The sequence below is a fragment of the Nomascus leucogenys genome, chromosome 22a (assembly GCF_006542625.1).
Source record: "Nomascus leucogenys isolate Asia chromosome 22a, Asia_NLE_v1, whole genome shotgun sequence".
Lineage (NCBI taxonomy): Eukaryota > Metazoa > Chordata > Mammalia > Primates > Hylobatidae > Nomascus > Nomascus leucogenys.
Genome location: NC_044402.1, coordinates 138326125 through 138338771, shown reverse-complemented (window position 1 = coordinate 138338771; position 12647 = coordinate 138326125). Strand labels below are relative to the sequence as shown.

The following is a 12647-nucleotide window of genomic DNA, read 5'->3' as shown; positions in this document are numbered from 1 at the left end:
GGAGAAGGGACAGGTCCTGGGGGCTGCAGGGGCCCGAGAGGAGGGGTCTGAACTCAGGGGACACCCAGGAGGGACCGTGGAGGGGCTCCTTTGGGGAGCCAGAGCCTTCTGGAAGCCCAGCTACAGGTAGGGGCATGGGCAGAAGCATGGATGGAGTGGCAGGGAGGTGAGGGGCAGAGGGCCAAGCCCAGTGATGCCTCAGGGACAGACAAGAAGAGAGCCTGCACCCGAAGCCCCAGGTATCTGTGGGGAGGGTCCCAGCCCTGCCTGGTCTGTGAGCTCAGTGTGTCCAGCCCTGGTCTGGACCGTGTTGCCAGGGGGCAACAAGGGCCCCAGAATCCCCAGGAGCACCTCAGTGCACTCGGCACTGGCTCCAGTGTCACCCCCGAGCAAAGGCCCCTGATTCCTCCCATGAGAGGAAAGAGAGTCCACAGGCCCTGGGTTTCCACCCTTCTCCCAGTGATGGGCACCCAGAGATAATGAGTCTTCCCAAGTTCAAGAACACCCCTTTTAATCACAAACCACTCATCCACAAATGTGACTATGGGGTAAGCAGTCTAGGCTGGGACCCTTTCCAGAGGTAAGTTGGGGTCACGTCCCTGCCCCCTTCCCAGGGTGGCGGTGGCCTCCAGCCAGGGGGGCTTCCAGCCAGGGGGGCTTCTAGGTTAATGCCGGAGCCTCGGCTACTCTGGACTCCTTTGAGCTCTTCTTGGCTGGCATTGGGGGGGCATTGTGGGCCTGCTCTGTCCCAAGGCTCCAGAAGCTGCCCCTGCCCAGGCCTGCCTGGCCTCACCCTGCAGCCTGGGGGCACCCGCGGGCAGCCTGGGCCCCGCCTACACGATGCCCTCGGTGCGCTTGCTCTGCCAGACCACCAGTGCCGTCACCAGCAGGGTCACCGTGATGGGGACCACGATGAAGGGGTAGAGGATGCTGCCGGGCGGGTCCCGCACGGCCCTGCCTGAGATGGGGCAGCTCCTGAAGTAGCGGCCGTGCACTGCCAGGAAGAACCTGTCCACCTCTGCGTTGGGCCAGAAGCAGCCCAGCTTCTCCGCCATGTGCCAGGTGCAGTCGGCCAGCTCCCTGTAGCTCCTGTGGATGGAAGAGGAGGTGGTGAGACCCTGGGCAGCTGGGGGAACCAACGCAGGACCCCAGCCCAGGGTGCTGCACCGTGGCCCCTCATGCGGCCCTGAAGCTTGGCTCAGAGAAGCCCCGGCACCGAGGCAGTGGCCCTGGATCCAGGAGGGCAGGGCCCCGACGGCTCCAAGGGACTCCAAGGCGACCTGCATGGCAGCCCGTGGTGCAGGAAGCCCTGGCGTGGCTGCGGGGCCTCTCGCAGCTCTGTCTGCATTGGGAAGACAAGCCAAGCTGGGTGGCCAATAAGGCCTGCACCTCTGCCACCGGCTCCTCTGCCACCAGCTCCTTCCGCCACCCTGGGCAAGGTCACAGGCTGGTGTCGCGTCTGTGTGTGACTGTTATTCTGTATGTGACTGTAACTGTTATTCTTTGTGTGTGACTGTGTGTGACTATGTGTAACTGTTATTCTTAGTGCGACTGTGTGTGTAACTGTTATTCAGTGTGTGACAATGTTATCCTCTGTGTGACTGTGTGACTTATTCTGTGTGTGACCATGTGTGTGACTATTTTCTGTGTGACTGTGTGACTATTATTCTGGGTGTGACTCTGTGTGTGTGACTGTGTTATTCTGTGTGTGACTCTGTGTGGGTGACTGTGTGTGACTGTTATCCTCTGTGACTGTAACTGTGTTATTCTGCGTGTGACTGTGTGACTGTTATTCTTTGTGACTGTGTGTGACATTGTGTGTGACTGTTATTTTCTGTGTATGACTGTGTGTATTTTCTGTGTGACTGTGTGTTACTGTTATTCTCTGTGACTCTGTGACTGTAACTGTTATCTGTGAGTGACTGTTATTCCCTGTGACTGTGTGTGTATAGCTGTTATTCTGTGTGATTGTTATTCTGTGTGTGACTGTGTGGCTGTGTAACTGTTATTCTCTGTGCGTGACTGTTATTCTGTGTGTTACTGTGTGTGTGACTATGTATGTATATGTTACCGTGTTATTCTGTGTGTGACTGTGGGTGTGACTGTTATTCTCTGTGTGTGACTGTTATTCTCTGTGTGTGACATTCTATGTGTGACTGTGTAACACTGTTACTGTGTGTGACTGTGACTGTATTATTCTCTGTGTGTGATTATGTGTATGTGACTGTGTTATTCTCTCTGTATGTGTGCCCCTGTGTGTGAAACTTGTTATTTTCTGTGGGTGTGTGACTGTGTTATTCTCTGTGTGTGTCCCTGTGTAATTGTTATTCTTTGTGTGCATGTGGGTGTGACTGTGTTATTCTGTGTGTGTCCCTGTGTGTGGGTGTAACTGTGTTATTCTGTGTGTGTGTGAATCTGTGTGTGCAGGTGTGACTGCGTTATTCTGTGTGTGTGACTGTGTGTGGGTGTGACTGTTATTCTGTGTGTGTGACTGTGTATGCGGGTGTGACTGTGTTATTCTGTGTGTGACTGTGTGTGCGGGTGTGACTGTGTTATTCTGTGTGTGACTGTGTGTGCGGGTGTGACTGTGTTATTCTGTGTGTGACTGTGTGTGCAGGTGTGACTGTGTTATTCTGTGTGTGACTGTGTGTGCGGGTGTGACTGTGTTATTCTGTGTGTGACTGTGTGTGCGGGTGTGACTGTGTTATTCTGTGTGTGACTGTGTGTGCGGGTGTGACTGTGTTATTCTGTGTGTGACTGTGTGTGCGGGTGTGACTGTGTTATTCTGTGTGTGACTGTGTGTGCGGGTGTGACTGTGTTATTCTGTGTGTGACTGTGTGTGTGGGTGTGACTGTGTTATTCTGTGTGTGACTGTGTATGTGGGTGTGACTGTGTTATTCTGTGTGTGACTGTGTGTGTGGGTGTGACTGTGTTCTTCTCTGTGTGTGACTGTATGTGTGGGTGTGACTGTTATTGTGTGACTGTGTATGCAGGTGTGACTGTGTTATTCTGTGTGTGACTGTGTGCGGGTGTGGCTGTATTATTCTGTGTGTGTGACTGTATGTGTGGGTGTGACTGTGTTATTGTGTGACTGTGTGTGCGGGTGTGGCTGTGTTATTCTGTGTGTGTGACTGTGTGTGCGGGTGTGACTGTGTTCTTCTCTGTGTGTGACCGGGTGCATGTGACCCCATGTGGACTTCACCACAGGGCCCCTGACCCTATCCTGCCAGGGCTGCAGGTGCCTTTACCCACAGGTATGGCTGCCACCAGGCTAGAAGGAAGGGCGTGGAGGTGGCCGTGTTGAGCCAGGGGCCCGGGCAGCACAGGCAGAGGGTGTGCCATTGGGGTGTTCCTTGGGCTTGGCTTGGAGAGAAGCCATCGTGGAGTCCCCTCTGCTCCAGGAATTTTAACCCTCGAAGCCGCAGCGGGTAAGCTCATTCCCACCCTGCCCCTTAAGTGCTCTCAGGACTCTGCTCCCCAGGGCTCTCTGGGGAGAGCAAATGCCATTTGTTTCTGAACAACTTTTTCCATAGACATGGGTTTGTAGGCCACAGGATGCCCTTTGAAATGAAGTGGACAAAACCCAAGTGGATCCGGCCATCGGTGCTTTTCCGTGTCATCTTCCAACCCAGGACGTGGGTGTCAAGTGCCTCTTCCGGCAGAGGAAACTGAGGCTCTGAGACATCACTGGCCATGGGTAGAGCCCAGACCATGCCGGCTCCTTCTGCCTCCAGCCCTGCACTCCCCCCAATCCCCTGTGACCTCCTGCTTCACAGAACAGCCCTGAGACTCAGGAAGAAAGGCCCCTCTGGCATTTCATGGGGCTCAGAGCCTGTTCTTAGGGACGGATGGCCTGAAGGGGTCTCGGTGGCATTCACTGTTGTCACCATACCATGATAACTGCTATCATGAAGGTCCACTGGGTACCCCTGCATGACAGGCACAGGCTCAGCAAGGCCTGTGTGTGAGCTCGCTCACGCTTGGGGACCGCTGTTACCCATTGTTTTGTAGACAGGGAAATGGAGGTTTGGGAAGGCTGGAGGGCTGCCGGGTGAGAGGGCCAGGGTGTGACTGCACGGGTCTCGCACCTCACCAGTGTCCCTCGCCCTCGGTGGCCAGATCTGGCCACAGCTTGGACACTTCCTTGTCTGGGTCCAAGTCACACTCACTGGGGGTTGAGGCCACAGTGGTCATCTGTAAGCCAATGAGCCTTGAATGAGCCCTTGCCCCATGGGGGCAGCCTGAGTGCCTCTAGGGCAGGTGCCGAGTCCCCTTCACCCCCGTATCCATGATGCCAGTGTGATGCCAGGCTTGCTGTGGAAGTTGTGCCACCAGGGCTGCGCCAGGGTAGGAACAGGCTCAAAGTCCTTTCCACCATCCCAGACTCTTCTCTCCTGGGAAGCAGATGCCTTAGGCTGCTGAGGGAGGAACAGCACAGGCTGTCACCCCCTGGGCACAGACAAAGACACACCATGGCTGGGGGAAGGATAGGAAGGAACTCTTTTTCCTTGGAAGGGCATAAGGAAACCATCCTGGCCTACGATCCTGCACCATACAAAACAGAGGCCTTGGCTGGGTGTGGTGGCTTAATGCCTGTAATCCCTGCACTTCGGGAGGCCCAGGCGGGTGGATCACAAGGTCAGGAGTTTGAGACCAGCCTGGCAAAGATGGTGAAACCCCATCTCTACTAAAAATACAAACATTAGCCAGGTGCAGTGGTGGGCACCTGTAATCCCAGCTACTAGGGAGGCTGAGGCAAGAGAATTGCTTGAACCCAGGAGGTGAAGGTTGCAGTGAGCTGAGATCACACCACTGCACTCTAGCCTGGGTGACAGAGCAAGACTCTGTCTCAAAAACAACAACAACAACAACAACAACAACACCAGAGGTCTCTTCTCGCTGGGGAAGGGACAGGACAGTCGCACCGAAGACCCCGGCAGAGTTTGCCACAGGGAAGAAGGGTAGGAATGCTGGGGCAAAGGGCACAGGGAAGGGCCTGTCTAAACTGAGGCTGGACCAGTACACAGAGAACCCTCCCCAAGCCTTGAACATAACCTTGGTAGAATAACAAGCAGCAGCTGTCTACTGCCGAGAGAAAGTGGGGTGAGATCCATACTGCAGCACAGGCAGGCAAGAGAAAGCTGAATGCAGAGGGTGGGGCACCACACTGAGGAATCTCCTCCAGTGCCCTAGTCCCAACCCTGGGCACGAGGCAATGGCAGCTCATTGCTAGAGGTACTTGAGGCCTATGGTACATTGAAGATAACCATAACAATGACAAATCCCAAACCCACCTCAATTCCTAACAAGATTGACTCAAGTCCCACAATAACAGTCTGACAGAAGAGGCTTACCCATTTCCACATGTAAATACTATTGACCGTAGTCACCTCTGTTCTGTACATGAATGTTCAGTATTCAATAAAAATTATATATTTTTTTGTTCAGAAGCAACATAAAACAACCAACCCATTGTCAAGAGGCAAAACAATGAATGGAGTTAGACTCAGAGACGACCTAGATGTTGTGACTATCAGACAGGTATGTTAGAATGGCTAGTATGATAATGGGTCTAGTGGAAAAGGTAGACAATATGCATGAACAGATGGAGAATTTAAGCAGAGAGGTGAAAACTCAAAGATAGTTGCTAGAAATAAAAAGATATGGCATCAGAGAGAATTCCTTCAATGGGCCCATCAGCAGACACGAAAACTGAGGAAAGAGACATTGAAGATATGTCAGTAGAAATTAACCAAACTGGAACACAAAGAGAAAAAAAAAAATGAGGGAAAACCAGAGCATCCAAGAGCTGTGTAACATGACAATCCTATAAATGACATCAACCTCAACTCATAATGTGAGAGTCCCAGAAAGAGGGGAGGGAATGGAGCAGAAGAAATATTTGAAGAGATAATGGCTGAGGCTTTTAAAAAAATAATGAAAGATATAAAATCGCAGATCCAAGAAGCTTGGAGAACCTCAAACAGAACAGAAAACAAAGCAGCTACAACAGCAAACAACCAAGTATACACATCAAACTTCAACTGCTGAGCACCAAAGAAAAAGGAAAAAATCTTGAGGTCAGAGGAAAAAAGACATACAGAAGAACAGTGAGTTACAGCAGATTTCTTAATTTCTTATCAGAGGCTGGTCATGCGGGAAGACAATGGGCAACATCTTGAAAGTATTAGAGGTTGCGGGGAGGGGAAACACATTCTTGTCAGCCTGGAATTCTATACCTAGAAAAAATTACCTTTTGAAAATGAGGTTGAGGCTGAGCACGTTGGCTCACACCTGTAATTCCAGCACTTTGGGAGGCCGAGGCAGGCGGATCACTTGAGGTCAGGAGTTTGAGACCAGACTGGCTAACATGGTGAAACCTCATCTCTACTAAAAATACAAAAATTTGCTGGGCGTGGTGGCAGATGCCTGTAATCCCAGCTACTCAGGAGGCTGAGGCAAGAGAATTACTTGAACCTGGGAGGCGGAAGTTGCAGTGAGTTGAGATCATGCCATTACACTCCAGCCTGGGTGACAGAGCAAGACTCTGTCTTAAAAAAAAAAAAAAAAAAAAAAAAAAGAGGTTGATATAAGAACGTTTTGAGAAAAAAGAAGCTGGGAGAATTCATTGGCAGCAGACCTGTGCTACGAGAAATGTCAAAGAAAGTTCTTCAGTCATAAGAAAGAATTTGAGATCCACATAAATAGATGAAGGGCTCCAAAACCAGTGAAAATGAAGATAATAGAAGGGTACTTTTCCTCATATTTGATCTACAAAGTGAGTAAATGGATCAGAGGCCATAAATCAAATGTGAGGAGGCCCTTGGGGGCTTTAAGTAGGGGCCTCTCCGGCATCCAGCGCCCCCCTACCCCAGCCCCTATCGTTCGGTCACTGTGTTTCCTCCCTGGCTGCCCTCCGGGTCACTGCCTTGAGTGCACAGGGCCTCCCTTAGCCCATCCAAGAGGCCTAGTAGATGAGGCATGAGGAGGGAGAGGCAGCAGAGAGTGTGCCCTGCCTGCAGGCATTGGGGTGTGTGGTCTCTCTAGGTGAACAAGGACTCATGTTTCAAGAAGAAAACAGAAGTGGAAAAAGCCACAGGAAGTTGTGATGGTCTGAGTCTCATCGTGGGGAAAAAAACGAATGAGTGCATGTTATGTGGCTGGTCCACGGTAAATGTTAGACGTGTTATTGTTGCTGAAAACCAAGTCCAGCCTTCTCAACTACAGGGCTAAACAGTGAGAACGCTGCCTTTTTTATTTTTATTTTTTGAGACAGAGTCTTGCTGTGTTGCCCAGGCTGGAGTGCAGTGGTGTAATCTTAGCTCACTGCAACCTCTGCTTCCTAGGTTCAAGTGATTCTCCTGCCTCAGCTTCCAGGAGTAGCTGGGACTACAGACACGGTCCATCACACCTGGCTAATTTTTGTATTTTTAGTAGAGACAGGGTTTCACTATGTTGGCCAGGCTGGTCTCGAACTCCTGACCTCAGGTGATCCACCCTCCTTGGCTTCCCAAAGTGCTGGGATTACAGGCGTGAGCCACTGCATCTGCCCAATGAATGCTGCTTTGAATGATGATCCTCTCCCATATCTCAGACCCACCAAAGCAGGAGGCGGTTTAGTTTTTGGTGTTCTGCAGATCCAGTGACACATGATCCTGAACGCTGCCCCCTGTCCTCTGAGGAGCGGAGCTGTGGCATTTTTAGGAGGAGCTATTGCCATCTCTGCACTGGCCAAACAGAACAGGAAGGAGCGGATGCAGGAAGCCACACCACCACAGAACCCACACCGAGGCCACACTGAGGCAGATAGGGCCATGTGTGGGTGGGCTATTCTGGGACCAGGCACTCTCTCCTTGATATGTCAGCCTTCTGGATTGCAGCGCCACCCACGTCTAAAAATATCTCTAATGTGCAGTCGGCTGCCCACTTCATCCTGTTTATTTATACAGAAGTGACAGCTGAAACTTTCAATAAATGTCGTGAGCTCCGTCCGTGAGGATGCAATAAAAGAATCCCCTCAGAGTACAGACATTCTTCTGCCCGAAAGAACACAGAACGGACTGAAGGACCCAAAATAGTCATGAAAAATACACCCTGGCTTTAACTCCCTAAAGTTTCAGTTCTCATGTCACTGAGTAATTATCCTTTTTTGGCTAGGACCTTCCATTCTGGGGCTCGAAGCAAACTTTGCTCGGAATGTTCCTGAATCCTATGGTGGGAGTTTCCAGCGTATCTGGGTCCCAAGTCGAGGCCCGACACCACAGTTCATGGCCGTTTACCTGCTGGTAAGAAAGTGTGATTACTGATGCCCACAGGGGAGTCGTCTGCTCTGGGGATGCCCTGGGGTTGCAGTTGCCCCCCAGCTACCCCCGGCTAGCCCTAATACGAAATATCTGAGCCTGGGCCCTGTCACCCACAGACCTGGGTTCAAATCCCAGCTCCACCTCTTACCCAGCGTGGTCCTGGAGACCTCATTCGCTTGTCCAAGCCTTAGTCTCCTATTAAGATGAAGATACAGGTCTCACTTGACTGGCTCATGAAGTATACGTTTCTTGTCCTTTTTGAGTTTATACTTCAGCAAAAGGTGACCAGGCAGTGTGTGTCTAAATCGTCAGAAAATCTGAGGGGAAAGCACTTTTGGCTTTACATTCACTTTTTAAAATTTATTTATTATTTATTTTAGACAGGGTTTCGCTCTGTTGCTCGGGCTGGAGTGCAGTGGCACGATCTTGGCTCACTGCAACCTCTGCCTCCCAGGCTCAGATGATCCTCTTGCCTCACCCTCCAGAATAGCTGGGATTACAGGCGTGCACCACCACACCTGGCTAACTTTTATTTATTATTTTTATTCTTTATTTGAGACAGAGTCTTGCTCTGTCACCTAGGCTGGAGTCCAGTGGTGCGATCTCAGCTCACTGCAAGCCTTGCCTCCTGGGTTCACGCCATTCTCCTGACTCAGCCTCCCAAGTAGCTGGGACTACAGGTGCCCACCACCACGCCTGGCTAATTTTTTTGTATTTTTAGTAGAGATGGGGTTTCACCGTGTTAGCCAGGATGGTCTCAATCTCCTGACCTCGTGATCCACCCGCCTCAGCCTCCCAAAGTGCTGGGATTATAGGCGTGAGCCACTGAGCCCGGCCCAATATTTCTTCTAGAAATACAAATGACTACTAAGCATGTGAAATGAAAGACCAAACATCCAGACGGCACTCCTCTTAAAAATGAGAATGCTAGGCTGGGTGCGGTGGCTCACACGTGTAATCCCAACGCTGGGGGAGGCCTAGGCCGGAGGATTGCTTGAGCCTAGAAATTTGAGAGCAGCCTGGGCAACATAGTGAGACCTTGTCTCTACAAAAAAATACAAAATGGCTAACACAGTGAAACCCCGTCTCTACCAAAAATACAAAAAATTAGCCGGGCGTGGTGGCGGGCACCTGTAGTCCCAACTACTCGGGAGGCTGAGGCAGGAGAATGGCGTGGACCTGGGAGGTGGAGCTTGCAGTGAGCCGAGATCGCGCCACTGCACTCCAGCCTGGGCGACAGAGCAACACTCTGTCTTAAAAACAACAACAACAACAACAACAAACATTTGCCAGTGATGGGATGCACCTGTAGTCCCAGCTAGTTGGGAGGCTTAGGTCAGAGGATCACATGAGCCCAGGGAGATGGGAGATTGAGGCTGCAATGAGCTGTGTTCCTGCCACTGCACTCCAGCCTGGGCGACAGAGTGAGACCCTGTCTCAAAAAAAAGAAAAGAATGCTGAATGCTAGTGAAGGTGTAGGATACTGAGGCAGGTACTCACAGCATTCCTCATGGAAGATAAACTGGTACCATTTTTCTGAAACACAATTTGGCAATGCGTATCAATAACTTCAAACTCATGGATACCTCTTGACCCCGTAATTCCATGACTGGGAATTATCCTAAATTAATAATGTGAAAGACAGGTAACAGTGATATCAGAAGGTGTCCACTGCAGATTTATAATTATGAAAAACAGAAAACAACAGGACAGTGATCACAGAAATTATTTATGAGTGGCTCTATTATGTAGCTGTTAAAATTATATTTAGGAAGAAAATTTTAAGATGTGGAAAAACATTTATGTTCTAAAGCCGGGCAAAAGAACAGCTCTCGTGCCTGTGATCCCAGCACTTTGGGAGGCTGAGGCAGGAGGATTGCTTGAGGCCAGGAGTTCAAGACCAGCCTGGGCAACCTAGTAAGACCCAGTCTCTCTGCTAAATAAATAAATAAATAAATAAAGTTTTGAAAAGCAGCAGCAGGTTAGACCAGGTACCGTAAACAGCCTGGATTGGGGTTAAATGGTCCACATGGGAGGCGGACACAACAGAATGTCACGGGGTGATCCCCACCAGAATGGTAATAACACGAAGGACTTTTCTCTCAGCTTTTTCGGGTTTTCTGGGTTTTCTACCTTGAGCATACATACTTTTTATAATTATATCTAACAGCTCATTTTAGCAGGAGGCTCACAGGAAACTAGATGTTGACGTCACTGCATCTGCAGCCACTGTGCCTGGTGTCTGGGGCAGCCTGGGTCTTCCCACCAGAGGGCTCTGATGTGCAGGCAGGGCTGGGACCCTCTGGTGACAGTGGCTCGTGGGGGAGGCATGCAGTGCAGACAGGGAGCGGGGACAGGGCGTTGGGCCTCTCCAGTCTCAGTGGCCTCCTGTGTGGAATTGGGGGCCCCGCAGGACCCAACTCTGAGGCAGGAAGGGGCCCTGTGGGAGGGTGAGTGGGGGTGTGGGGTGGGCCCTGGGGGCAGGACCCCACTTTCTTCCTTGCTATGTCCCCCCTACTCCCTCTGCAGGGACCTCTGCATCCTCCTGCTCCTCCTGTTCCCTCCTCCATCTCCCCGTCCTTCTGGCTCCTCCCCTTCCTCCTGATGCCTCTCTCCTCCTGGCCTCTCCCTCCTCCTCCCAGCCCCCCCTCCACCCCAATCCCTCCCTCCTCCTCCTAGCTCCCCCTCCACCCCAATCCCTCCCTCCTCCTCCCAGCCCCCCCTCCGCCCCCAATCCCTCCCTCCTCCTCCCAGCCCCCCCTCCACCCCCAATCCCTCCCTCCTCCTCCCAGCCCCCCTCCGCCCCCAATCCCTCCCTCCTCCTCCTAGCTCCCCCTCCACCCCAATCCCTCCCTCCTCCTCCCAGCCCCCCCTCCGCCCCCAATCCCTCCCTCCTCCTCCCAGCCCCTCCTCCACCCCCAATCCCTCCCTCCTCCTCCCAGCCCCTCCTCCGCCCCCAATCCCTCCCTTCTCCTCCCAGCCCCTCCTCCACCCCCAATCCCGTCCTCCTCCTCCCAGCCCCTCCTTCTCCTTGGGATCCCTCCCAACCCCTCCCTCTTCCACCTTGCCCTTGCTCCAGGCCCCCACCTCATCCTCCGGGTGGGTGGCAGTGCGGCATCCTCACTCACTGAAGCCCCCCAGCCCTTCCCAGCCCCTGGAGGAGAGGCATCCCCCCCGAAGTGCTCCTCCTCTCTTGGCCTTGGGCTGCACCTGTGAGTTCCCCATTCTCCCTCCTCCACCTGAAGCCTGGGCCGTTCACTTCTGGCTGTGAACACATGTGACTCAGGGCCCCCATGCCATGCCTATCCCCTGAGTTATCACGGCTCCCCTTTTCCTCAAGGGTGCCCTCCCCTCCTGAGGCCCCATCATTGTGCCCAGGATGGGGCAGAAGTGACTCGTCCTGGTGGATGGGTTATTACAACTCCCATACCAGCTTCCACCTTTCTGCAGTGAGTGAGTATGTGGGGGCTTGGCGTCTATCTACCCCTTCTTCTGCCTCCCCCAGTTTAGTCAGGGGCAGCCATCAAACCCCTCCACTGCCCTCCTCTCCAGGCCACATCCCACACCCTGGCCCCTGCCCAAGCCCACCGTCCACACCTTCTCATCCCTGCTTCACGCCTTCAGTGCTCACCATTACACCTGTCCCAGATTCAGAAGCCTCTGTGTGGGTCGCTCAACTGGGTCCCCTCCCTCCTGCTGGCCACATTCTAGGCACAGTGGCCAGCATTCTGCCTCAGGACCTTTGCACATGCTGTTCCTTTTCATTGGAAAGGTCTTAGCCTCATCTTCACAAGGCCACCCTATGCTCGCCCTTCACTTAAATGTCACGTCCTCAAAGAGGCCTTTCTGGATGCTTCAATCATATTTGGCTCCCCCAGCAAAGTGGGGTTTTCCTTCATAGATGTGTGTTACTTTGTGCCTGTCCATGAATTCATGTGATTATTCACCCACTGTTGGTCTCAACAACCAGACTGCAGACACCACCAGGGCGGGGAGGGTGAGAGCAAAAATCCCACTTACTCTGGTGACAGCGGCCACCTCCAAGGCAAAGTGAAACAAAGGCTAAAGGAAGACAGCGAGAGAGGGATGTGCCCAGGAGTCGCAGACAGAAGGTGAGCAGGGGTGCAGGCTTCCCAGCAGACCCAGCCCAGGCCAGTGAGAAGGGCCATCCGTGGGGCTGATGGGGACGCTCCACCCAGGACAGACTTAGCACTGCACTGCAGAGCACAGACAGCCCGCAGCTGCCAGGAACGCAAGACACGTGGGAGACTTAAACACACCTCCCAAGGCTAGGTAGATAAACAGTAGCATAAAATGATTATGAAAAATAATGTTAATAAACCG

General features: G+C 52.4%; 1 protein-coding gene across 1 annotated transcript in view; it reads right to left on the bottom strand.

The window, feature by feature from the left end:
• Positions 1-489: 489 nt before the first annotated feature.
• The window catches only part of RAMP1 (receptor activity modifying protein 1), a 53478-nt gene continuing 41320 nt past the window's right edge, over positions 490-12647 (bottom strand). The window contains exon 3 of the mRNA XM_012510729.2: positions 490-1089. Within this exon, the coding sequence (XP_012366183.2) occupies positions 834-1089 (256 nt within the window). The 3' untranslated portion in view covers positions 490-833. The remainder of the gene's footprint in view (positions 1090-12647) is intronic.